General features: G+C 53.2%; 1 protein-coding gene across 2 annotated transcripts in view; it reads left to right on the top strand.

Moving 5' to 3' along the window:
• The first annotated feature begins 849 nt into the window (after nucleotides 1-849).
• Nucleotides 850-26,710, top strand: part of mcm3 (minichromosome maintenance complex component 3) — a 95,170-nt gene continuing 69,309 nt past the window's right edge. For both annotated transcript variants that reach the window (XM_085979058.1, XM_085979050.1), the window contains exons 1-11: nucleotides 850-1,146; nucleotides 2,224-2,336; nucleotides 6,130-6,338; nucleotides 6,912-7,042; nucleotides 9,477-9,715; nucleotides 13,009-13,117; nucleotides 19,174-19,327; nucleotides 21,002-21,133; nucleotides 22,711-22,919; nucleotides 23,721-23,895; nucleotides 24,155-24,281. In XM_085979058.1, coding sequence (XP_085835184.1) covers nucleotides 1,075-1,146; nucleotides 2,224-2,336; nucleotides 6,130-6,338; nucleotides 6,912-7,042; nucleotides 9,477-9,715; nucleotides 13,009-13,117; nucleotides 19,174-19,327; nucleotides 21,002-21,133; nucleotides 22,711-22,919; nucleotides 23,721-23,895; nucleotides 24,155-24,281 — 1,670 coding nt within the window. In that variant the 5' untranslated portion in view covers nucleotides 850-1,074. The remainder of the gene's footprint in view (nucleotides 1,147-2,223; nucleotides 2,337-6,129; nucleotides 6,339-6,911; nucleotides 7,043-9,476; nucleotides 9,716-13,008; nucleotides 13,118-19,173; nucleotides 19,328-21,001; nucleotides 21,134-22,710; nucleotides 22,920-23,720; nucleotides 23,896-24,154; nucleotides 24,282-26,710) is intronic.

Here is a 26,710-nt window from a genome sequence, read left to right as displayed (position 1 = left end):
GGTTTTGCTGGTGTTGTTGCTGCTGGGTTTGCTGGTGTTGTTGCTGCTGGGTTTGCTGGTGTTCTTGCTGCTGGTTTTGCTGGTGTTCTTGCAGCTGCTGGTGTTGTTGCTGCTGCTGGTGTTGTTGCTGCTGTGTTTGCTGGTGTTGTTGCTGCTAGTTTTGCTGGTGTTGTTGCTGGTTTTGCTGGTGTTGTTGCTGGTTTTGCTGTATTGTTGCTGCTGGGTTTGCTGGTGTTGTTGCTGCCGGGTTTGCTGGTGTTGTTGCTGCTGGTGGTGTTGGTGTTGTTATTGCTGCTGGTTTTGCTGGTGTTCTTGCTGCTGGGTTTGCTGGTGTTGTCGCTGCTGGTTTTGCTGGTGTTGGTGCTGCTGCTGGTGTTGCTGCTGGGTTTGCTGGTGTTGTTGCTGCTGGTGGTGTTTGTGTTGTTGTTGCTGCTGGTTTTGCTGGTGTTCTTGCTGCTTGGTTTGCTGGTGTTGTTGCTGCTGGTTGTGCTGGTGTTGTTGTTGCTGGGTTTGCTGGTGTTGTTGCTGCTGGTTTTGCTGGTGTTGTTGCTGCTGGTGGTGTTGTTGTTGCTGCTGGTTTTGCTAGTGTTGTTGCTGCTGGTTTTGTTGGTGTTGTTGCTGCTGGGTTTGCTGGTGTTGTTGCTGCTGGTGGTGTTGGTGTTGTTGTTGCTGCTGGGTTTGCTGGTGTTCAGGCTCCAGTGGGCGGAGCCGGATGGGGACACGTGGTCCGGCACCGGCCGTATGCTAATGACGCTGCACGTTGGGTCAGCGCGGACTGTGATTGGTCGGTGCCGGAGTTTCAGCCCGCGAAATATGCTAATCCCAGCGCGCGCTCGGCGACACGTGACCTTCCGCTTGGCGCGAAAGACAGAGGAAGAGAGAGAAAGTGAGAGAGACTGAGGGAGAGATAGAGAGTGAGATAGACACACAGAGAGAGAGAGAGAGAGAGAGAGAGAGAGAGTGTGAGTGAGTGAGAGAGAGAGAGAGAGACAGACAAACAAAGGCTGAGCGTGGGTAAGCCTGCGGGAGGAGAGCGCGGTACCGGGGAGCGGGGATTGAGGAGCGGGGAGAGCGATGGCGGGCCGGGCGGATGAGCCGGCTCTGAGAGAGGCGCAGCGCGAGTACCTGGACTTCCTGGATGATGAGGTGAGGCTAGGGGGGGTTGTTAGGGGGTGGTGGGGTTGCTGGGGGAGGTTGCTAGGGGAGGGGGGTTGTTGCTGGGGGGGGTGGTTGCTAGGGGAGGGGGGTTGCTTGGGGGGGGTGGTTGCTGGGGGGGTGGTGGTGGGGGAGGGGGGTTGCTTGGGGGAGGGGTGGTTGCTGGGGGGGCGGTGGTGGGGGAGGGGGGTTGCTTGGGGGAGGGGTGGTTGCTGGGGGGGGTGGTGGTGGGGGAGGGGGGTTGCTAGGGGGCAGAAACAACAAAAACCCAAAGCAAACTCATTTGCTACTTGGCCCTAAACAGACAATACAACATAGCTGATTGCCTGACCATGGTAAAGGATAACAAACTGAGAAGAACCTTGACAAGGTACAGACTTAGCGAACATAGCCTAGCGATCGAAAAAGGCAGACACCGGCAGACCAGGCTGCCAAGAGAAGACAGGATATGCTCTCACTGCAGTCAGGGAGTAGTGGAGACAGAGATGCACTTCCTCACAGCCTGTGGAAAATATCAGGACATCAGGGAGAATTTCTACCAAAGATTCTCACAAATATGCCCTGAATTCAGAAATCTGAATGACAACCAAAAACTCCCATTCCTACTGGGAGAGGAGAGAAGCTGTGTAACACTGGCGGCACACTATGTTACAGCTTGCCATGAACAGAGGGACAACCAGTAAACTAAGAAATGAATATATATAAACAATGCGAATGTATATTTATACACTCAGGGATATACCTGTTTATACACTGTATGAATAGAACTGCGTTTATGTGCTGAATCATAAATGTATTTTGATGCTTTGGCAACATAAGATGTAACTTATCATGCCAATAAAGCGATTTGAATTGTGAATTGGGTGGTGGGGGAGGGGGGAGAGGGTGTATCGAGGAGGGGAGAGTCCAGTGGGAAAGGTCAGTGATGGAAGCGGTAGGGGAGGGCGGCCTGGAAGAGTTGCTCCATATAATTTTTGCTGTACTGGTGCCAGGTTTATGAAGTGTGGCTGTTGTAAAGGAACGGCTGAAAGAGACTTTCAGACTGACTGTTTTTGAATATGCTTGCAGCAAGATCAGGGGATTTACCAGAGCAAAGTGAGGGATATGATCAGTGACAACATGTACCGGCTGATCGTCAACATCAATCACCTGCGCAGCAAGAACGAGAAACGCGCACACCAGTGAGTACCTGCGGACAGTGACTCGGTCGCTGGAATCTCAACTATTGTTGTCACCTATTCCTCATCTGCCCCATCAGCAAGGACTGTTCTTTCCAGGTTACTTAAAAAATAAGAGCAGGAGTCGGCCATTCGGCCCCTCGAGCCTGCTCCACCATTCAATAAGATCATGGCTGATCATCCACCTCAACTCCACTTTCCCGCCCGATCCCCATATCCCTCGATTCCCCTAGAGTCCATAAATCTTTATCGATCTCAGTCTTGAATATTTTCAACGGCTGAGCCTCCACAGCCCTCTGGGGCAGAGAATTCCAAAGAATCACCGCCCTCTGTGTGAAGAAATTCCTCCTCATCTCAGTCCGAAATGGCCGACCCCTTATCCTGAGACTATGCCCCACTAGTTCTAGACTCTCCAGCCAGGGGAAGCAGCCTCTCAGCATCTGTCCTGTCAAGCCCTCTGCGAATTAGTGATCGAGTTTATTACCCAGAGGATTGAGAGTTTCAATGTCTGGCGGGAGAGTGTCACAAGTTCTCGGGTGAGCTGTACTGTTTCTTACAAGCAACTTGGGAGGAAATGCATTTCCTTTGGAAGTTGGATTGAAACATGCTGTTTAATCCGTTTGGTTGAGGTGGCTGTGTGAACATGAAACGTATCCTTCTATTGGAGTGAGATTCTCCTGTTGACAGTACAGTTGATATACTTAGAATCTTACAGCACGGAAGGTGGCCCTTTAGCCCATCATGCCTGGGCCAGCTCTTTCATCCAACTAGCCCCCCACCCCCCACTCTGCCCTTGCAAATTTCTCCGTTTCACAATTTCTTTCTGAAAGTTACTGTGGAATCTGCTTCCACTGCCCTTTCAGGCAGCGCTTTCCAGATCACAACACACTGCCTAAAAAAAAAAAAAAAAAAAAAAAAAAATTCTCATCTCTCTGGTTCTTTTGCCAGTGACCTTATATCTGTGTCCCCCTGGTTACTGATCCTCCTGCCAGTGGAAGCAGCTTCGCCTTATTTGTGCTATCAAAACCTCTGCATGTTGAACAGCTCTCTGAAATGTGTTTTTATTGCTAGTGGACTCTGCTGGTGCGCTGATACGGAGAAGGTAAGCAGGGCTCTGGTTGGGGTGCCAACGATTGACCGTCCAGGTTGAGTGGAAGACCAGAGGGCCTCCAAAAAAAAGGAAGAGGGTAGCTAAAGTAAATGTTGGTCCCTTAGAGGATGAGACTGGGGAATTAATAATGGGGAACGGGGAAAGGCAGAGACTGAACAAATATTTTGTATCTGTAGAAGACACCAACAACATCCCAATAATGGATAATCAAGGGGCCACAGGGAGGGGGGAACTAAAGACAATCACTGTCAATGGCCCAGAAATTCAGGTCGGGGGCTTCCCGTGGGTGCAAGCCCCCGACCTGCAATTACCTAGCGCGCCGGCCGTTGAGCTGTGGGCCTGCGTGGGATTCCGATCCTGGGCCTCCTCCAACTGCCGGCGCGCAGTGCTCGTGTATCCCAGGGGCGCAGTTAGTTCGATGCGTCCCCTGGGATCGCGTGGGCCATGGGGAGCCAATGGTAGCAGGGAATGCTTCATTCATCAGTTTGACAGGACCTGTCAAACCTATAAATACTATAAGCCCCAAAAATCACTAAATCTTCAAATAAATTTTTAAAAAACCATCACATTTTTAAAATAAACTATAAATTACATCAAATAACTATTTTAAACAATAATTTAAACTTTTGAAAAAATTAATTACATTTTCTAACGGGGCTAAAAATAATAAACCTGTGGAAAAAATGTTTTAATTTTAATTAATTCACCACTTACTTTGTAAAAAGCAGGCCTTGCGACTGCTGGAGACTTACCCTCCCAGGAAAACCTGCAAAAAAAACCGTAAGTTCGATGCGCATGCGCAGCCTCTCCTGCGCACACGTTTGACTCCTGAACCCCTTTCAGGGGAACGGAAGTGCTGGTTTCCCGCGCATGCAGGAAACTGGCACTTCCATTGGGCTAACGGGTGAGTACCCCGTGCGTACTCACCTGTGGAGACCCGAATTTCTGGGCCAATAAGGAAATAGTACTTGGTAAAATAATAAGACTAAAGGACGACAAGTCCCCTGGACCAGATGGCCTGCATCCCAGGGTCTTAAAAGAAGTGGCTGCAGAGATAGTGGATGCATTGGTTGCAATATACCAAAATTCCCTGGACTCTGGAGAGGTCCCAGTGGATTGGAAAACCGCTAATGTAACGCCCCTATTTAAGAAAGGAGGGAGACAGAAAGCAGGAAACTATAGACCAGTTAGCCTAACATTGTCGTTGGGAAAATGCTGGAGTCCTTCATTAAGGAAGCAGTAGCAGGGCATTTGGAAATCATAATGCAGTCAAGCAGAGTCAGCATGGTTTTATGAAGGGGAAATCATGTTTAACAAACTTGCTGGAGTTCTTTGAGGAGGTAACGAGCAGGGTGGATAAAGGGGAACCGGTGGATAAAGGGGAGCCAGTGGATGTGGTGTATTTGGATTTCCAGAAGGCATTCGATAAGGTGCCACATAAAAGGTTACTGCATAAGATAAGAGCTCACAGGGTTGGGGGTAATATATTAGCATGGATAGAGGATTGGCTAACTAACAGAAAGCAGAGAGTCGGGATAAATGGGTCATTTTCCGGTTGGCAAACGGTAACTAGTGGGGTGCCACAGGGATCGGTGCTGTGGCCTCAACTATTTACAATCTATATTAATGACTTGGATGAAGGGACCGAGTGTAATGTAGCCAAGTTTGCGGATGATACAAAGATGGGTGGGAAAGTGCGAGGTTATACATTTGGCAGGAAAAATAAAAAAGCAAATTATTTAAATGGAGAGAGATTACAAAATGCTACAGTTCAGAGGGACCTGGGGGTCCTTGTGCATGAAACACAAAAAGTTAGCATGCAGGTACAGCAAGTAATTAAAAAGGCAACTGGAATGTTGGCCTTTATTTCAAAGGGGTTGGAGTATAAAAGCAGGGAAGTCCTGCTACAACTGTACAGGGTATTGGTGAGACCACACCTGGAGTACTGCGTACAGTTTTGGTCTCCTTATTTAAGGAAGGATATATTTGCATTGGAGGCAGTTCAGAGACGATTCACTGGGTTAATTCCAGAGATGAGGGGGTTGACTTATTAGGAAAGGTTGAGCAGGCTGGGCCTATACTTATTGGAATTTAGAAGAATGAGAGGTGATCTTATTGAAACATATAAGATACTGAGGGGGCACGACAGGGTAGATGCAGAGAGGATGTTTCCCCTCGCGGGGAAATCTAGAACTCGGGGGCACAGTTTCAGAATAAAGGGTCACCCTTTTAGAACTGAGATGAGGAGGAATTTCTTCTCTGAGGGTCGTAAATCTGTGGAATTCTCTGCCCCAGAGAGCTGTGGAGGCTGGGTCATTAAATATATTTAAGGTGGAGATAGAGAGATTTTTGCAAGATAAGGGAGTGAAGGGTTATGGGGAGCGGGCGGGGAAGTGGCTTTGAGCCCAAGATCAGCCATGATCTTACTAAATGGTGGAGCAGGCTCGAGGGGCCAAGTGGCCTATTCCTGCTGCTATTTGTTATGGCCTGTACCTCCTCGGAGAGAGGCCAAAATTGTAGGGGCAGCTCACCCGAAGGCATGGTATGTCTGCCAGAGGGTCGTTGCAGTAGGAATTCTTGTTTGAGAAATTCTGTTAGTGAGGTTACTTTTAACATTCAGAAACCTGATGCTGAAAGGCAATGTGTCCGTGTACTGCCAGCTACCTCTGTCTAATCCTCTCTCAGGCTACTGAACAACTCTTTCGAAGAACTCTTGGCCTTCCAGCAAGCGTTGAAGGACTTTGTTGCCTCCATTGATGCCACCTATGCCAAGCAGTTCGAGGACTTCTATGTCGGCCTGGAAGGCAGCTTCGGATCCAAGCATGTCAGCCCACGAACCCTGACCTCTCGCTTCCTCAGCAACATCGTCTGTGTGGAGGGGATCGTAATCAAATGTGAGTCATTGGGGAGCCCTGGTGGGGCGGTGCGAGGCTGCTCCCCGCCACTGCTGTGGATTGCCGTGGCAGCTTAGTAGCACTCTTGCCTCTGAATCAGATGACACTGGGTTCAAGCCCCATTGAGAGAAGTGAGCATGTAAATATAAGTTGATTCTTGGTGTAGTACTGCATTGTGAGAACTGCTGTCCTTCAGCGGAAATGTTAAACTAAAGCCAAACTGCTTGTCCCTGTGGTTCAGGTGGATGGTAAAAATCCCGTGGCACCATTTGAAGAGGAACAGGCAGCCCCCTTGAGTTAACTTTCTCCCTCAACCAATGCTGCCAAAAGCAAATGAACTGGTTGTTGCAGTTTGAGAGATCTTGTTTGCCACTCTTGGCTACGTAAGTCGTTGTATTTCAAAGTAATTTGAATGTGTCCGAGGGATATGAGGTGTGGTCTAAATGTAGAAAGCCTTTCTTTCTCAAACGTGCCTGTGTAAACTCCTGACTCCTCCAGCACAGATCACTTCCCGGTGAGTCATCGCCGGGTCTTGCTAAAATTTATCTCTACTGCTGTTGGTTCTCGTTGCAGGTTCACTGGTACGTCCCAAGGTCGTTCGTAGTGTTCATTACTGTCCCGCCACAAAGAAAACTATTGAACGCAAGTACACGGATATGACTTCTCTTGAAGCCTTCCCCTCCAGCGCCATCTACCCAACCAAGGTGAGGCTCCCGAGGGACAATGTGGAGGGGCTGCACTGGTTTCAACATTAGACAAATTACACTCAGCCCTCTGGAACTCGTAGCTGTATTTCAGTTCTCCCTCAGACTGCCATCTGTGGGCGTGAGGGCAGGTGGGCACTCATTACTGGGCATGGGGTGGGCTCTGGAGATCCTTTAACTTTTATAACCAGGACACTTACTTACAGTTGAACTCTCAATGTTATTCTTGTTGGTAGCAAAATGTAGCTTCCATGGGCGGCCCACACCTCTGATCAGGAACCTTCGTGCCGTGAATGGGTGTAGGGTGTTGCAGGATTAACAGTTACTGAATTAGTTTACACCAGTGGTTGCACGCCAGGCACTCCTGACCCTTCTGATAGTCCGGCAAAGCACTGCGCTGAGGGTGAAACTATCACTCCGATTTATTTATGGAGATCAGAGTTGCACAGAAGCCAAAGAATATCCCAATTTTGATGGTATGAATACTTGTGCTTGTTTATAAGAGTTTTGTAAGCTTCTTGATGTGTTTGTGCACTAGTTGTTCGAGGGAAGCTGTCTTGCCCTGCGGAACATCAGTTAGTTCACAAAGCTGCGTAATCCTATGTACAACTAATAAAGGTCATAAGGGAACGCATGCTGAAATGTTGTTGTAATTTGACTTGAACCGGTGCTTTCTCTTGGGGGGGAACGAGCGCTCGCCAGCTGCATGGTGCTTCCGGCTGACCTTCAGCAGCCTCCATTGCCACAAGCCCATCTGGACATCCTTTTCCAGTGGGTGGAATGGTTGCCTCGTTGGGTTGCAGCTCAGCTGGTCTGGCTCACTGGTCAGGGAAACCGCCCTCTTGCTGTAAATCGAACCCCCTTCATGCAGGAGCCTTTCACCCTGCAGAGGGAGCGTGATTTCATCGCGCAGTCCGGGCTGGATTGAAATCCAGATCCGAGAGGGGACATGCCAGTGCACTAATCCATGGGAGCACCTGACATTCTGCCAGCCTATTGCTCCTCATCACCTTCAGCAGAATAATCTGAACTCCGCATAATTGTCCAAAGCGACTGAGTGATGCTGGTGTGGAACAAGGCTGACTGAATAAGGGATCTGCCAGTGACATTCACACCACTTCAACTCATTTTCCTGGGAAAGGAACAAAATTAATTTTCCCCAGAAAATGTTGAATGTCTCCCAAGTGTCACCTCACTGGCGACCGTGACTGTTTATTATGTTGCATTCAGCGCAGGGGCAGCTGGCTGGATAGTGCGTTTCTCTGTCTCAATTCTGCTTACATAGCCCACTCTTAGCAGATCTGTCCCTGGCGTTCTGGACAAGTTGACCTACCTGTGGATCTGCTGTTCTCCACAGTAAATGTGTGGCGTGAAGAAGTGAACCTGGCTCTGTCGGTCTGGTGCTCCCTGTTGGCACTCCACCATCTGTGTTAACAGCTTCACCGCTAGCTTCACAGCTGGGTCCAGCTCTGTCAAAACCTTCACATAATTAAGAGGCAAAATAAATGGGCAGCATTCAGACCGCCCTTTCCTGAGGTTTTATGAAGTCCAATAACACTAGGTTCATTGATCATGGTTTCTGATTTCTTGGACCCCTCCCTTCTATAACACCGGAGCTCCTTCAGTTGAAATGCCAGTGCTTTGTACAATGAATTACTTATGAAGTGTGCTGACCGTTTTGTAGGCAAGCACAGAAATAATCTAACTTTAGCATTAAATTTGCAAGGTGACGAGGTTGTGTTTCATGAGGAATGGAACAGATTCAAGTGGATTCCTTTTTAGGGCACTCTGTCTTGTAATGTAGAAAGTCCGTTCATGTCTTGTAATCCGATGGTGCCCTACAGGCCTGTTCTAAATATCACTCAGCTCTTTTTGCGTTGAATTCATCTCTGAGAAAGAACATCTGAATGGCGAGGTTACTTGGGGCAATGAATCGCAAGTTCAGCGCCCTTTTGTTTAAGGCATGCTGAATGCTGTTTCACCCGCTCCACCGCAACAAATGTCACCTGCTGATGGTGTTAGTTTGAGGCAGTTATATCTGGCCGAGGTGTAACCTGCTAAGTGTTTCGGGAACGGTGCCCTGTGTGGCACAGTGTGTTAAAGCTCTGATGTGTGTAGGTCTCACTGCTGCGATTTCTCCATTGCATGAACTCCCTGTCTCGATCCTGCCAAACACGAGAAACGTCTTCTCTTTCCTACCAATGCACCCGTCACTGAGACAGAAGGACATTTTACTGACATGTTTGGTGTCACTCTGAGCTCGTTCCTTGCTCAGCGCTTGGTATTGAGCGGCCCACTGTTAAATCTGGATATTGTAGGTGTGTGGCTCGGAGTCACACAGTATCGTTTGTTATGGAAAAAATATTGGGAGCGGGATTAAATAACCGGCTCTGTCTTGCGGTCAAGTAAACTTTTTATTTATTAATCTCTGCAGGACGAGGAGAATAACCCCCTGGAGACGGAGTTTGGGCTGTCCTTGTACAAAGACCACCAAACCATCACCATTCAGGAGATGCCGGAGAAGGCTCCTGCTGGCCAGCTGCCTCGCTCCGTCGACATCATTCTGGACAATGACCTGGTGGATGTGGTGAAGCCCGGTGACCGGGTGCAGGTCATTGGCACCTACCGGTGTCTGCCTGGGAAAAAGAACGGCTACACCTCTGGGACCTTCAGGTACGTTTGGTGTGACTGTGCACACAACATTAATCACCCGCAGGGGGCACAGCTTCCACTTGGTCAGCTCGTTCTCAGGTGAGGAGCCAAGGCTCATACACCCTTCACCTGAGTTCTTGTTAGGCTCCCCGTGTCCCGGAGAATCTATTTCAAGATCTCGGCCCTGCAGTTTCCTATTGTCAAGATATCTTCCATCTGTACGTGCCTGTGTGCAGCTCCATTCTTCCAACACCTTATTCCTATGTCTGCGGCCTCTCCTTCAGCCTCTATATCTCACTCTCTGGAACTTCTTTCATCCTTTCCGCGATAGACTTGAGCAGTTTTCAGGCTGAAGCCTTGAGCATTTTAATGCAGGTTCCATGGCTGGGAGGAATTTTCATCAAGGGGTTCATGTGGAATTGTTGTTGGGTTTTGTAAATCCTTTAAACTCTTATGGTGTTACCCTGTCACACTGTTTAATGGTGTTTAAGGTAATTTTTGAAGTCTTTTCTATCAGCTAATCTCCCCTGCCCCTAATGTACAGGTAGGTAATCTTGCTCGGTGTGGTCGCTACTTAATGACCATCATTGTAGTGAAGATACTTCACAACTGTTAAACGTTCCTGCTTTAAATTAAGTTGATTATTGAGAAGCGATGCTGGTGTTAATTTTTGTTGTGTCCAATATTGCATCGGATGTAATAATAAGAGCATAAGAATTAGGAACAGGAGTCGGCCATTCAGCCCCTCGAGCCTGCTCTGCCATTCAATAAGATTATGGCTGATCTTCTACCTCATCTCCACTTTCCTGCACTATCCCCATATCCCTGGATTCCCTTAATATTCAAAAATCTATAGATCTCTGTCTTGAATATACTCAACGACTGAGCCGCCACAGCCCTCTGGGGCAGAGAATTCCAAAGATTCACCGCCCTCTGAGTGAAGAAATTTCTCCTCATCTCAGTCCTAAATGGCCGACCCCTTATTCTGAGTCTGTGACCCCTGGTTCTAGACTCCCCAGCCAGGGGGAAACATCCTCCCTGCATCTACCCTGTCAAGCCCTGTAAGAATGTTGTATGTTTCAATGAGATCACCTCTCATTCTTCTAAACTCTAGAGAATATAGGCCTAGTCTACTCAATCTCTCCTCATCGGACAATCCCCCCATCCCAGGAACCGGTCTGGATGTGCTGGGAACCAGAGATTTTCAACCTTTTGGCAACTGGAGGCTGCATACACGTCAAGACTGGTGAATGGTTCACGTGTGATTTGTGCACTAGTCCTTCCAACCCCCCCTGCCCACACTCAGACAAACTGAACTGATGGGGCTTCATGGCCTGAATTCCGCCCGTGGGGCTGGTCTTGGACATTCTTGCTGTAAATTACATTAATTTTTCTATTGTATCTGATTCTTGCCATTTTAAGGAAAAAGAACTCTCGCTTATATACACACGGAGCCTTTCACATCCTCGGTGTCCCAAAGTGCTTCAGAGCCAGCGAATTACTGTCGAAGCACAGTCACTGTTCTGCATTTTGCACACAGCAAGATCACACAAACCAATCCGAGAATGACCAGTTAACTTTGTCTATAGTGATGGTGGAGGGGGGGGGATGTTGCCCAGGGCACTAGATAATGCCAAACAAACCTACAATGAAGACTTGATAAAGGGAATAGCCAATGAAAAGACCCAAGAATATTCCCCCTGGCTGTTAAAATGCTCCACCCTCCTCCGTCGCCGGCAGTGCTAACTCCTGAACACAGCCAATTTCAGGGGAAAGTTGTGAAATGCCTGCTGGAGCCCAGAGGGTAAGTTTGAAGTGAGCATGGTTACACATTATCAAGCGATGTAGTTGGCTAGGCTCTCCCTCCCTGATCTGTCCTCGCATGTAGCCCCAAAAATCAGACTTGCTACAATGCTCTCTATCTCATACTCTTCATTAGCTCTGTCAGCCAAAAATATATTCTTCACCCTCTTGAAATCTACATTCTCTGCTCGCACTGCTTCCCTGGGTGAGCTGTTCCACCTTTTCAAACTCTACCTGAAGGAGTTACTTCATAACTGCATATTCAGCCTTTCTGAATCCATGCCTGTGTCCTAGAGTGTGTATTAGTGTTAAAGATTGTGGGATCCAGTCTATCTACAGGAAACTTTGTGCTATCCGGAGGTTGAATGTCCGGCAGCTTCGATCTAACGGCAGAAATCAGCAGCGTTTTGGTAAGGTTTTTTTTCTTCTCCTAGCATTCTTTTCACAGGCAGGCTCTGGAAAGCGTCTTTGTAGCTTAGCAACAGCTTCAGAGACGCTTACAAGCCACGGGCCGAGTGTTGACAAGCTGTTGCTAAGCAACAGTCTTTGTTGTCAGATACGGAGATGAAAAGCTCCTATCTGATAACTTCCGGATAGACCAGCGTCAATGTTTTGAGGCAACGGCAGCAGCTCGGTCCCGTGGGTGCCGGATCGCACAAAGTTTCCTGTATATAGCTCGAGGAACAGCACCTCATCTTCCGATTAGGCACTTTACAGCCTTCCGGACTCCATATCGAGTTCAACAATTTCAGATCATAACCTCGGCCCCTATTACATTTTTATATATTTTTTATCCACACCTTTGTTTTGTGCCTTTTCCTTTTCTCTCTCCCACATGGCAGCTGTCTCTCACCCTGCCAGCGTATTTCACACTTCACCTCGAGCCATCCTTTGTCTCTACCTGTCCTATTACCATCTCGTCTCACCTGGAATATCTCTCAATGTCTCTCCACCTCCCGACCTTCCCTTTTGTTCTTTCATCCCCTCCCCCATTTCCCAGCCCCCAAACTTGCTTTTTCATCCGTTTCATTTCCTGCTTTTTTCTCCGTTCTGACGAAGGGTCATTGAGAGGAAACGTTGACTCTGTTTCTCTCTCCACGGATGTTGCCGGGCCTGCTGAGCCTTTCCAGCGTTTTCTGTTGTTATTCCGGTCTATCGATCCCCTTTAGGATCTTAAATACATTGAGATCCCCCTTGAAGCCTTCCTCTCGTGCCTTACAGAAATGATGGGGAGATCATTCAGTAGAATTGCCTGATAAATGACGATGTTTTCTTGCTGAGCTGACCATTCAATGAGATGAGCTTCACTGTATTGCAGGGTACTGTGGTCCTATCGGAGATTGATGTGTGCTGGAGGGGAGAGACGGATGCAGCGGTTTCCACCTTGTGTTTAGGTCTGACTGTCTGGCCAAGTAGATGCTAACCTTGAGTGACTAAGGGACATGATCTGGATGCACTGTTAGGGGAGGTAGAACCTGTTTAACCTGAGACTGACTGACTGTTTTCTGCAGGACGATTCTGATCGCGTGCAACGTCAAGTTGATGAGCAAGGAGGTGTCGCCCATGTTTTCTGCAGATGATGTGGCCAAAATCAAGAAATTCAGCAAATCCCGTTCAAAGGTAGGAGTTACTGAGTGTGGTAATGGAGTGAATGATGCGAGGTTGGGGCCGCGCTGACATCGTTTGCGCTTGCTTAATGTCTCCATAAGTGTAATGCCACAAAACAGAAAGTTAGCATGTAGGTACAGCAAGCAATTAGAAAGAAAAGAAAGACTTGCATTTATATAGCACCTTTCACGACCACCAGACGTCTCGAAGCACTTTACAGCCAATGAAGTAATATTAAAGTGGAGTCAGTGTTGTAATGTGGGAAACGCGGCAGCCAATTTGCGCACAGCTCCCACTAACGGCAATGTGATCTGCTTTTGGATATGTTGAGGGATAAATATTGGCCAGGACACAAGGGATAACTGCCCTACTGTTCTTCGAAATAGTGCCATGGGATCTTTCACGTCCACCTGAGAGAGCAGACGGGGCCTCGGTTTAACGTCTCATCCAAAAGCCGGCACCTCTGACAGTGCGGCGCTCCCTCAGTACTGCCCCTCCAACTGTGCGGCGCTCCCTCAGCACTGCCCCTCCGACAGTGCGGCACTCCCTCAGTACTGCCCCTCCGACAGTGCAGCGCTCCCTCAGTACTGCCCCTCCGACAGTGCAGCGCTCCCTCAGTACTGCCCCTCCGACAGTGCAGCACTCCCTCAGTACTGCCCCTCTGACAGTGCAGCACTCCCTCAGTACTGCCCCTCCGGCAGTGCAGCACTCCCTCAGTACTGACCCTCCGACAGTGCAGCGCTCCCTCAGTACTGCCCCTCTGACAGTGCAGCACTCCCTCAGTACTGCCCCTCCGACAGTGCAGCGCTCCCTCAGTATTGCCCCTCCGACAGTGCAGCACTCCCTCAGTACTGCCCCTCCGACAGTGCGGCGCTCCCTCAGTACTGCCCCTCCGACAGTGCAGCACTCCCTCAGTACTGCCCCTCCGACAGTGCGGCGCTCCCTCAGTACTGCCCCTCCGACAGTGCGGCGCTCCCTTAGTACTGCCCCTCCGACAGTGTGGCGCTCCCTCAGTACTGCCCCTCCGACAGTGCGGCACTCCCTCGGCACCTCCGACAGTGCAGCACTCCCTCAGTACTGCCCCTCCGACAGTGCAGCGCTCCCTCAGTACTGCCCCTCCGACAGTGCAGCACTCCCTCAGTACTGCCCCTCCGACAGTGCAGCGCTCCCTCAGTATTGCCCCTCCGACAGTGCAGCACTCCCTCAGTACTGCCCCTCCGACAGTGCGGCGCTCCCTTAGTACTGCCCCTCCGACAGTGTGGCACTCCCTCGGCACTGCCCCTCCGATAGTGCAGCACTCCCTCGGCACCTCCGAGAGTGCAGCACTCCCTCAGTACTGCCCCTCCGACAGTGCAGCGCTCCCTCAGTACTGCCCCTCCGACAGTGCAGCACTCCCTCAGTACTGCCCCTCCGACAGTGCAGCGCTCCCTCAGTATTGCCCCTCCGACAGTGCAGCACTCCCTCAGTACTGCCCCTCCGACAGTGCGGCGCTCCCTCAGTACTGTCCCTCCGACAGTGCGGCGCTCCCTTAGTACTGCCCCTCCGACAGTGCGGCGCTCCCTCAGTACTGCCCCTCTGACAGTGCGGCACTCCCTCGGCACTGCCCCTCCGACAGTGCAGCACTCCCTCGGCACCTCCGAGAGTGCGGCACTCCCTCAGTACTGCCCCTCCGACAGTGCAGCACTCCCTCAGTACTGCCCCTCCGACAGTGCAGCACTCCCTCGGCACTGCCCCTCCGACAGTGCAGCACTCCCTCGGCACCTCCGACAGTGCAGCACTCCCTCAGTACTGCCCCTCCGACAGTGCAGCACTCCCTCAGTACTGCCCCTCCGACAGTGCAGCACTCCCTCGGCACTGCCCCTCCGACAGTGCAGCACTCCCTCGGCACCTCCGACAGTGCAGCACTCCCTCGGCACTGCCCCTCCGACAGTGCAGCACTCCCTCGGCACCTCCGACAGTGCGGCACTCCCTCGGCACCTCCGACAGGGCGGCACTCCCTCGGCACTGCCCCTCCGACAGTGCAGCATTCCCTCGGCACTGCCCCTCCGACAGTGCAGCACTCCCTCGGCACCTCCGACAGTGCAGCACTCCCTCGGCACCTCCGACAGTGCAGCACTCCCTCGGCACCTCCGACAGTGCGGCACTCCCTCGGCACCTCCGACAGTGCGGCACTCCCTCGGCACCTCCGACAGTGCGGCACTCCCTCGGCACCTCCGACAGTGCGGCACTCCCTCGGCACCTCCGACAGTGCGGCACTCCCTCGGCACCTCCGACAGTGCGGCACTCCCTCGGCACCTCCGACAGTGCGGCACTCCCTCGGCACCTCCGACAGTGCGGCACTCCCTCGGCACCTCCGACAGTGCGGCACTCCCTCGGCACCTCCGACAGTGCGGCACTCCCTCGGCACCTCCGACAGTGCGGCACTCCCTCGGCACCTCCGACAGTGCGGCACTCCCTCGGCACCTCCGACAGTGCGGCACTCCCTCGGCACTGCCCCTCCGACAGTGCGGCGCTCCCTCGGCACCTCCGACAGTGCGGCGCTCCCTCGGCACTGCCCCTCCGACAGTGCGGCGCTCCCTCGGCACCTCCGACAGTGCGGCGCTCCCTCGGCACCTCCGACAGTGCGGCGCTCCCTCGGCACCTCCGACAGTGCGGCGCTCCCTCGGCACCTCCGACAGTGCGGCGCTCCCTCGGCACTGCCCCTCCGACAGTGCGGCGCTCCCTCGGCACCTCCGACAGTGCGGCGCTCCCTCGGCACCTCCGACAGTGCGGCGCTCCCTCGGCACCTCCGACAGTGCGGCGCTCCCTCGGCACCTCCGACAGTGCGGCGCTCCCTCGGCACCTCCGACAGTGCGGCGCTCCCTCGGCACCTCCGACAGTGCGGCGCTCCCTCGGCACTGCCCCTCCGACAGTGCGGCGCTCCCTCGGCACCTCCGACAGTGCGGCACTCCCTCGGCACCTCCGACAGTGCGGCACTCCCTCGGCACCTCCGACAGTGCGGCACTCCCTCGGCACCTCCGACAGTGCGGCACTCCCTCGGCACCTCCGACAGTGCGGCACTCCCTCGGCACCTCCGACAGTGCGGCACTCCCTCGGCACCTCCGACAGTGCGGCACTCCCTCGGCACCTCCGACAGTGCGGCACTCCCTCGGCACCTCCGACAGTGCGGCACTCCCTCGGCACCTCCGACAGTGCGGCACTCCCTCGGCACCTCCGACAGTGCGGCGCTCCCTCGGCACCTCCGACAGTGCGGCGCTCCCTCGGCACCTCCGACAGTGCGGCGCTCCCTCGGCACCTCCGACAGTGCGGCGCTCCCTCGGCACCTCCGACAGTGCGGCGCTCCCTCGGCACTGCCCCTCCGACAGTGCGGCGCTCCCTCGGCACTGCCCCTCCGACAGTGCGGCGCTCCCTCGGCACCTCCGACAGTGCGGCGCTCCCTCGGCACCTCCGACAGTGCGGCGCTCCCTCGGCACCTCCGACAGTGCGGCGCTCCCTCGGCACCTCCGACAGTGCGGCGCTCCCTCGGCACTGCCCCTCCGACAGTGCGGCGCTCCCTCGGCACCTCCGACAGTGCGGCGCTCCCTCGGCACCTCCGACAGTGCGGCGCTCCCTCGGCACCTCCGACAGTGCGGCGCTCCCTCGGCACCTCCGACAGTGCGGCGCTCCCTCGGCACCTCCGACAGTGCGGCGCTCCCTCGGCACCTCCGACAGTGCGGCGCTCCCTCGGCACCTCCGACAGTGCGGCGCTCCCTCGGCACCTCCGACAGTGCGGCGCTCCCTCGGCACCTCCGACAGTGCGGCGCTCCCTCGGCACCTCCGACAGTGCGGCGCTCCCTCGGCACCTCCGACAGTGCGGCGCTCCCTCGGCACCTCCGACAGTGCGGCGCTCCCTCGGCACCTCCGACAGTGCGGCGCTCCCTCGGCACCTCCGACAGTGCGGCGCTCCCTCGGCACCTCCGACAGTGCGGCGCTCCCTCGGCACCTCCGACAGTGCGGCGCTCCCTCGGCACCTCCGACAGTGCGGCGCTCCCTCGGCACCTCCGACAGTGCGGCGCTCCCTCGGCACCTCCGACAGTGCGGCGCTCCCTCGGCACCTCCGACAGTGCGGCGCTCCCTCGGCACCTCCGACAGTGCGGCGCTCCCTCGGCACCTCCGACAGTGCGGCGCTCCCTCGGCACCTCCGACAGTGCGGCGCTCCCTCGGCACCTCCGACAGTGCGGCGCTCCCTCGGCACCTCCGACAGTGCGGCGCTCCCTCGGCACCTCCGACAGTGCGGCGCTCCCTCGGCACCTCCGACAGTGCGGCGCTCCCTCGGCACCTCCGACAGTGCGGCGCTCCCTCGGCACCTCCGACAGTGCGGCGCTCCCTCGGCACCTCCGACAGTGCGGCGCTCCCTCGGCACCTCCGACAGTGCGGCGCTCCCTCGGCACCTCCGACAGTGCGGCGCTCCCTCGGCACCTCCGACAGTGCGGCGCTCCCTCGGCACCTCCGACAGTGCGGCGCTCCCTCGGCACCTCCGACAGTGCGGCGCTCCCTCGGCACCTCCGACAGTGCGGCGCTCCCTCGGCACCTCCGACAGTGCGGCGCTCCCTCGGCACCTCCGACAGTGCGGCGCTCCCTCGGCACCTCCGACAGTGCGGCGCTCCCTCGGCACCTCCGACAGTGCGGCGCTCCCTCGGCACCTCCGACAGTGCGGCGCTCCCTCGGCACCTCCGACAGTGCGGCGCTCCCTCGGCACCTCCGACAGTGCGGCGCTCCCTCGGCACCTCCGACAGTGCGGCGCTCCCTCGGCACCTCCGACAGTGCGGCGCTCCCTCGGCACCTCCGACAGTGCGGCGCTCCCTCGGCACCTCCGACAGTGCGGCGCTCCCTCGGCACCTCCGACAGTGCGGCGCTCCCTCGGCACCTCCGACAGTGCGGCGCTCCCTCGGCACCTCCGACAGTGCGGCGCTCCCTCGGCACCTCCGACAGTGCGGCGCTCCCTCGGCACCTCCGACAGTGCGGCGCTCCCTCGGCACCTCCGACAGTGCGGCGCTCCCTCGGCACCTCCGACAGTGCGGCGCTCCCTCGGCACCTCCGACAGTGCGGCGCTCCCTCGGCACCTCCGACAGTGCGGCGCTCCCTCGGCACCTCCGACAGTGCGGCGCTCCCTCGGCACCTCCGACAGTGCGGCGCTCCCTCGGCACCTCCGACAGTGCGGCGCTCCCTCAGCACTGCACTGGAGTGTCAGCCTAGCTTGATGTGCTCAAGTCCCTGGAGTGTGACATGAACCCACAACCTTCGGACTCAGAGGCGAGTGAGCTACCCACTGAGCCACAGCTGACGCTAGCGATTAGGATGGCAAGTGGCATGTTGGCCTTTATTGCTAGAGGGTTGTAGTACTAGAGTCAAGTCTTGCTGTACTTGTTCAGGGCTTTGGTCTGACCACACCTGGAGTACTGTGCACAGTTTTGGTTTCCTTCTCTAAGGAAGGACATACTTGTGTTAGAGGCGGTGCAGAAGGTTCACTAGATTGATTCCTGGGATGAGAGGGCTGTCCTATGATGAGAGATTGTGTAGAATGGGCCTATACTCTCGAGTTTAGAAGAATGAGATGTGATCTCATTGAATCCTATAAGGTTCTGAGGGGCATTGACAGGGTGGATGCTGAGAGGTTGTTTCCCCCTGGCTGGAGTGTCTAGAACTAGGGGACATAGTCTCAGGTTAAGTGGTCAGCCATTTAAGACTGAGATGAGGAGGAATTTCTCCACTCGGCTGTGAATCTTTGGAATTCTCTTCCCCAAAGAGTTGTGAATGCTGAGTCGTTGAGTATATTCAAGGCTGAGAGATTTTTGGACTCCAGAGGAATCGAGGGATATGGGGATCGGGCGGGAAAGTGGAGTTGAGGTTGAAGATCAGCCATGATCTTATTGAATGGCGGAGCAGGCTCGAGGGGCCGTATGGCCGACTCCTGCTCCTAATTCTTATGTTCTTACTCCATTTGCTCACAGTGTCTCCATCTTGCCTTCTACTCTCGCTGTGGACCTCACTTCTGTGATTATTCACGTGCCTCTCTGCTCTGTTTCCAGGACATCTTTGAGCAGCTCGCCAGGTCCCTGGCTCCCAGTATTCATGGACACGAGTACATCAAGAAGGCGATCCTCTGTCTGCTGCTGAGCGGCTCGGAGAAAGTCCTCGAGAATGGGAGCCGCATTCGTGGTGACATCAACGTTCTGTTAATAGGTGCAGTATGCAAGCCCTGTCTCTGAGCGCTGGGGAATGTTCTCTTTGCTCTTAGTCACACAACACCAGGTTATAGTCCAACAGCATTATTTGAAATCACAAGCTTTCGGAGCGCTGCTCCTTCGTCAGGTGAAGGAGCAGCGCTCCGAAAGCTTGTGATTTCAAATAAAGCTGTTGGACTATAACCTGGTGTTGTGCGACTTCTCACATTTGTCCACCCCAGTCCAACACCGGCATCTCCACATCATGGCCTCTTTGCTCTTGGTAGTTCCATTTCAGTACGCAGATGGGGTCCTGATTCATGACCTTCATTGCTAAGGCTGAACCTTGTCACAGATTCTGGTGATTTTATCTCTGGTTTCCTCCTGTTTAGCCTTGGTGGGTCTGCGGTTGGCTTCTTCTGTGGCAAATCCCCGCTGGCAGGTTCAACACCTGAAGCGCAGCCTGGGGTCTTAGTGGGACGAGAGCTTCCTGTTTGTAGCACTCTGAGGTCTTTGTAATTCATATCGAGGAGTTCTGTGTATGGGAATTAATGTACAAGTGGTAAGGTGGATTCACATTATAAATATACCCCCAAGGAATTTGCTTCAAGTCCAAGCCCATGTTGGAGTTAGTACATCCTCGTATGTAACTAGGGGCCGGTCAGCAAGTGACTCTGCACCTCCCAGCTCCTGTAGTCGCATCCAACCCCTCTTAACACGCAGACGCTGGAAACCTGACCTAAAAACAGCAAATACTGGAAACACTCAGCAGGTCAGGCAACATCTGTGGAGAGAGAAACAGTTAACGTTTCAGGTCAATGACCTTTCATTAGAACTGTTAAAGTGGGCCCTGCCTTGATCATCAATAAAACTAATAGCTTAGTTCCCTGCCCAGCGCCCCACAATAGCATCCATTCAAGGATCCCTCGGGATGCTAACCCCCAGAGGGGAAAAAACCACTTGACAGCATCTTGTGTAACCCTGTCTGCCAGCTGCAATAGTCATTGCTTCACGTTCCCCCCCCCCCCCGGAGGAACCAGGACCCACTTTGTTACGGCACCAGTGACCGCAGTCCCATGAAAGATACCTGATTTATTCAACTGATAACATTACCATTACTCAACCTTGATTTTCCCACAATTCCACAGCTGGAAATCAGCAGGGAAAAGTTGTGGATGTGAGAGAGAGCAGTGTCCTATTGCGAGCCACACAGTCCTCGACTCTCCAGCAGGGCTAGCTGCGTCTTCGAGAGTGCGGAATGTTCTGCCTGTTTTCCACTGCGGAACGTGTGCAGCTCTGAACGAGGGGTCTTGCGACGATTGAATTGCTTGGCACTCTAACTTGCGGGCCTAGCTTGAGATGACTATGAAACTGGGGATACAGGCTTTAGTTACCCGCAGTACAAAGGAGCTGAAGTTAGGATCATGGGAACCTGTGTATTTGTATAAAAAGAACAAGAACAGCAAGGCCCAGGCAACACCGTCACCTCCCAAGTTCCTGCCTTGGTCATTCATTGCCGTTTCTTCGTCGCTGCTGGGTCGATATCCTGGAATCCCCTCATCGAGCAGCATCAGAGCACGGACTGTCTGTTCAAGGTGAAGGCCCAGCAACACCACCACTTGTCTTATTTAAGCGGTAACCTTGTCCCGTATGTAACCCTAACTTACCATCCTGTGTGTTCTCTTCTGGTTAGGTGACCCATCAGTGGCTAAATCGCAGCTCCTACGTTATGTACTGTTCAGTGCTCCACGCGCTATCTCCACCACTGGCCGAGGCTCCACTGGTGTGGGTTTGACCGCTGCCGTCACCACTGACCAAGAAACTGGTAAGAGCCGTCGATCAGCCAGTGTGCTGATGCAGTTGGAGGCAGTAGTGAGGGAGGGAGTGTTAAATGGCCAGGTGTATTGAGTGGTTGATGTGGGATGAAGTTGGTCACGTTTAGTGAGCGTGATTAGGGCCTACACTTTGAAATGCCGTTGGATGTATCCGTCACAGTGGCCCCTGGACTCTGGTCTGCCGGGGGGGTGGGGGGGAGTGGGCCTGACTGGAGTGGGCCTGACTGGAGTGGGCCTGAATGGAGTGGGTCTGTCTGGAGTGGGTCTGACTGGATCATGCCTGAGTTTTGTTCAGAATACTTTTTAAAACTAAGAACTAATGTCCAATATTTGTCGAGCTGCTATATTTCTGCCAGAGGGCTATCACTTCTTGGAGTGCGCTGTGAAATAACCCAGGGGGGATGTAGCTTCAGTCCACCTTTAACCAGGTGATGCGGGTGGCCGACAGCGGGGGTTTGTGACTCTCTGAGCTTGCTGGCAGTGCCTGTTCCTGCCACATGTGGGTGCAGTCAGCTCTGCTATTTCAGCACCATGTGATCACCATTGCTTTGCGCTGTTCCATATATGCTGAGTCAATCTGTTACCTGTATGGCTTAGAGCGGAGCCTGTGCCCCAGCGCAGGATGCATTAGATGTAGTAATGCAAGTTGTGTAACAGGATTTAAAGGAGATCGATGATTTGGGGAGAGGATGCTTTCAATTCGAGTTTATTTTAAGAAGGACTGTCTCTTGTGATGAGAGAAGCTAACTGCCATAGCAAGGAATCGCCTGCTGTTCCAGCTGCTCGTGGGCAGAGACCTGCTCGGCGATCTCGTGTCTGGGAGAGATCGGTGTTCCTGTACAGCACTGAACCAGTACTGGGACCTTGCCCTGTGGGGGAGGCGATGGGGCAGTCTCAGCTGGCCCCAGATAACGCATTTATAGCAACTCCTCCCCAGACTATTTAATGAGGATTAGAAAAATACTATGAGCGTAGTGTAGTCTCCAGCCCATGGGCACTTTAGTCATCAGTGTGTTATCCCAGCTCCATAGAATCATAGAAATTTACAGCACAGAAAGAGACCATTTGGCCCATTGTGTCTGTGCCGGCTGAGAAAGTGCTGCCCAGTTCCATAACTCTGTTCTACCAATGGAGTTGTTGAGCGAAGGAGAATAATGAGTGTCCCCATCGGCATGCTTTGTAAACATGAAATTACAGCGGTTTTTAATCGAAGGTAGTTTGTGAGTGAGTGCTGTGGAAGTAGGTTTGAAGGAGTGACTGCTCTCCGCTATGGTGCAGAGTAGCTGAGCTAACCTGCAGATCCAAAACCAAAGTGTCCCACCGATAGAACAGTGTTGGAGTGAATGATTTATTATTTGCGATTTGTAAAGGGTTTGTGGGTGGTTTCTGCTGGTGCTGCCTGTCTTCTCTCAGTTACAGAGTGATTTATTAGCCCATTGGTGAGAGTTGTGGAGAAGCAGGAGTCTGCTCTCTCTCTAGGGTTCACTCAGAAATTCTGCTTCATCGCAAGCGATGTGTGTGGGCACTGTTTAAAAGTAGGATTCTGATTGTCTGTTCTCTCTCCCAGGGGAGCGACGGCTCGAGGCTGGTGCTATGGTTTTGGCAGACCGCGGTGTCGTCTGTATAGACGAGTTCGACAAGATGTCTGACCTGGACCGCACGGCCATCCATGAAGTGATGGAGCAGGGTCGTGTGACCATCGCTAAAGCGGGCATTCATGCCAGGCTGAATGCCAGGTGCAGTGTGCTGGCCGCAGCTAATCCTGTCTATGGAAAGGTGAGGGGGGGTGTGCTGTGATCAGGGGGCGTCTGTGCAGATCGGGATCAGGGGCAGCCTCCGGGTCCCCCCTAATCATAGAGTTCATTTGTCCATCAGTCACTGTGTCTAATCCCATTTCTCTCCATTTTGCATGCCAATTCTTGAGATTTCGACACTGCTTCAGCCTTTGACCTGTGCGCTCCACAAGTGGCAGCGTGTTGTTACGGTGACTGGCGTAAACTGGATGGGAGTTGCACTGTGAAAAGGATCTTCTAGTCTGCTGTTCAGTTACAGTGCTTGGCGATCTGTGTCGTTAGAAGGCAGACACTCTTTGGAAGTGTATCCCGTGTCAGGGTTTTGGGCCAGTGGGAGGGAAGCAGAGTGGAGATACTAAAACCGCTTGTTTATGTAGCACTGGCTAATTACATTAGCAATACTGTCATTTGGTGCAATCTTTCCCATCCGGTTTTATTTTAATGTGGCAGTATCTTCAGAGCAATGTTCCCTCTAATTTTTTTTCCCATGGTGGTGGGGGGGGGGGGAGGTGTGTGAGCTGCTTCCCTTTCCTTTGGGGAGGAGTCCCTACTGTGCCTTCTGCCTAATAAATCTGGCTGCTAATGAGAGGCAATGCAGAGAGGCGTGCCTCAGCTCAGAGGCTTGTATGAAGCAGCGAGGCTGAGCCTGTCCTGCCTTGTGTCACTCCACGAGTCGCTCTCCTCTCCATCCTGCTGCAGTGGGGATTTGTCCGTGCTGGTGCGTTAGTGTTTGCTTCTCCTGGCCGGATGGCTCATTCTGTCCCTGTTGATTTGCGCCTCCCAGTACAACCAGTATAAAACTCCGATGGAGAACATCGGCCTCCAGGATTCACTGCTATCCCGTTTCGACCTGCTTTTCATCATGCTGGACCAGATGGACCCAGAACAGGACCGGGCCGTGTCTGAGCACGTGCTGCGGATGCACCGATACCGAGCTACAGGGGAGCAGGATGGTGATGGTAAGTGTTCCTCACTTGGGAGGAGGGAGTGGGCGCCGAGGAAACATTGAATCCATTGTAACCACAGCCACATCCATCAATGGATGAAGGGTTTATTCCTCGTCCCGCCTGTCAGGAACTCTGCAGCTGGGGGGTGGACCCTTCACTCGCGTTGTGAGATGTGGAAGTGATGGTTTGTATTTGGAGGTTTAGTGGCCTGAAGCTCCTGTCTCAACACTGTTGATCCTAAATGTGATGTTTGTGTGACATCTTCTTTTAGCCTTGCCCCTGGGCAGTGCTGTCGATGTCCTGGCAACAGAGGATCCTGAGGCCACGCAGGAGGAGGAGCAGGAGCTCCAGATTTATGAAAAGCACGACAACCTTCTACACGGAGCCAAGAGGCGCAAGTAAGTCCCAGCAGAGATTGTCAGCACGCTGTGCGGGCAGGAATGAGTGTGGAGTGAGCGGGTGGGCGAAGGGCTCCGAGTGCACCAGGAGTGAGTGTGGAGTGAGCGGGTGGGCGAAGGGCTCACAGAGCACCGGGAATGAGTGTGGAGTGAGCGGGTGGGCGAAGGGCTCACAGAGCACCAGGAATGAGTGTGGAGTGAGCGGGTGGGCGAAGGGCTCACAGAGCACCAGGAGCGAGTGTGGACTGAGCGGGTGGGTGAAGGGCTCCGAGCACCTGGAGTGAGCGGTGGGCGAAGGGCTCCGAGAGCACCAGGAGTGAGTGTGGAGTGAGCGGTGGGCGAAGGGCTCCGAGAGCACCAGGAGTGAGTGTGGAGTGAGCGGGTGGGCGAAGGGCTCCGAGAGCACCAGGAGTGAGTGTGGAGTGAGCGGGTGGGCGAAGGGCTCCGAGAGCACCAGGAGTGAGTGTGGAGTGAGCGGGTGGGCGAAGGGCTCCGAGCACCAGGAGTGAGTGTGGAGTGAGTGGGTGGGCGAAGGGCTCCGACAGCACCAGGAGTGAGTGTGGAGTGAGCGGTTGGGCGAAGGGCTCCGAGCACCAGGAGTGAGTGTGGAGTGAGCGGGTGGGCGAAGGGCTCCGAGAGCACCAGGAGTGAGTGTGGAGTGAGTTTGGGGGGGCGAAGGGCTCCAGGGAAACGGCGCACCATCCAGTTATGAACTAAACATGTTCTCCGAAATTAACTTTTGCATTAAATACATTGATGTCAGAATGTTAAATCTTCGCTCGGCCCTTGCCCTGCTAGACTATCCACACCTCCAGCAGATTGTTTGAGGGGGCAGTACCTATATATGGATAGACTGTTGGTGCAGTGTATTCTGATCTGTCCCTACCCCAGGTGGATAGTCTGTTGGCGCAGTGTATTCTGATCTGTCTCTCTACCCCGGGTGGATAGTCTGTTGGTGTGGTGTATTCTGATCTGTCCCTACCCCGGGTGGATAGTCTGGTGGTGTATTCTGATCTGTCAGTACCCCGGGTGGATAGTCTGTTGGTGCAGTGTATTCTGATCTGTCCCTACCCCGGGTGGATAGTCTGTTGGTGCAGTGTGTTCTGATCTGTCATTACCCCAGGTGGATAGTCTGTTGGTGCGGTGTATTCTGATCTGTCATTACCCCGGGTGGATAGTCTGTTGGTGCGGTGTATTCTGATCTGTCACTACCCCGGGTGGATAGCGTAAAGTCCGCGCCTCAATAATACACGAACTTCGGGAGAACAGTTTAACAGGTACTTTACTGAACAGGAGGCAGCGTCAGACTGAAATACAGAAGCCTGCTAGGGCCTTTTATACAGGGGTGGTCACTGCCGGTACTGCAGTCTAAAACCAGTTCTTCCCTTAAAGGTACATACACAACAATTCCTCCCCTTTTAGATAAACAGTACATAACATTCATTTAACAACTAAATAATAACTAATTACAATTTTCTGGGTACTATATACATCAACTGAAATAATCATTTATAAGTTCAGTCTTTTGAGGAGGCTTCCTGATCCTGACTGGATAGCGCCTTAGTCGAGTATCCTGTTCTTGCGGCGGAGTCGATTCTGGCTCATTGTCATTGGTTGGTTCGTCAGCTTCCAATACCACTGATTCTGAGGTAGACGCAATCTGTACTTCGGGTTCATCACCAGGTGCGCCTGCTCGTGGTATGGGTTTGACTTGTTCCTGTCACTCTAGAATCTGGTCAGCATGGCGTCTCACGATGCTCTCTCCAACGTCCACTGTGTACATGAGTGGTCCCTGCTGTGTGCATATCGTTCCTGGCTGCCATTTTTCTGTTCGGTAGTCGCGGGCCAAGACTGGTTGCCCTATTTTGAAGCTCCGGGTTGGCTTCTCATTTATGTGCTGGAATTGCTTATCCTCAACATCTCGTCTTATGTTTGGTTTGAGCAACTCCAGGCGACATCTTAGCCTTCGGTTGAAAAACAGTACGGCTGGAGCTTGGTTGGTGACTGCATGTGTCACATTCCGGTAAGCAAACAAGAAATTATCCACCTTGTGTTGTAGTGGTATGTCGTCATTATACATTGCCTTTATGGCCTTTTTAAAGGTCTGAACAAACCTCTCAGCCAATCCATTTGTGGCTGGATGATATGGGGCAGATGTGTAATGTTTCACCCCATTCCTCAGAAACCTCCGGAAATCCTCAGACACAAACTGTGGCCCATTGTCGGAGCAAATCTATTCTGGCAACCCATTCCTGGCGCAGATGGTCCTTAGGACTGCAATAGTTTTTTCCGTGGTAGTGGAGGACATTTTAATGACCTCTGGCCATTTCGAATGGGCGTCCACAGCGATTAGAAACATTGAGTCCATAAATGGACCAGCAAAATCAATGTGTACCCGTTGCCATGGAGATGAGGGCCACTCCCATGGA

Source organism: Somniosus microcephalus, chromosome 3 (assembly GCF_052327205.1).
Source record: "Somniosus microcephalus isolate GS21.2 chromosome 3, FLI_Smic_1.0, whole genome shotgun sequence".
NCBI classification, from domain to species: Eukaryota; Metazoa; Chordata; class Chondrichthyes; order Squaliformes; family Somniosidae; genus Somniosus; species Somniosus microcephalus.
This window is presented reverse-complemented; position numbering and strand designations above follow the sequence as displayed.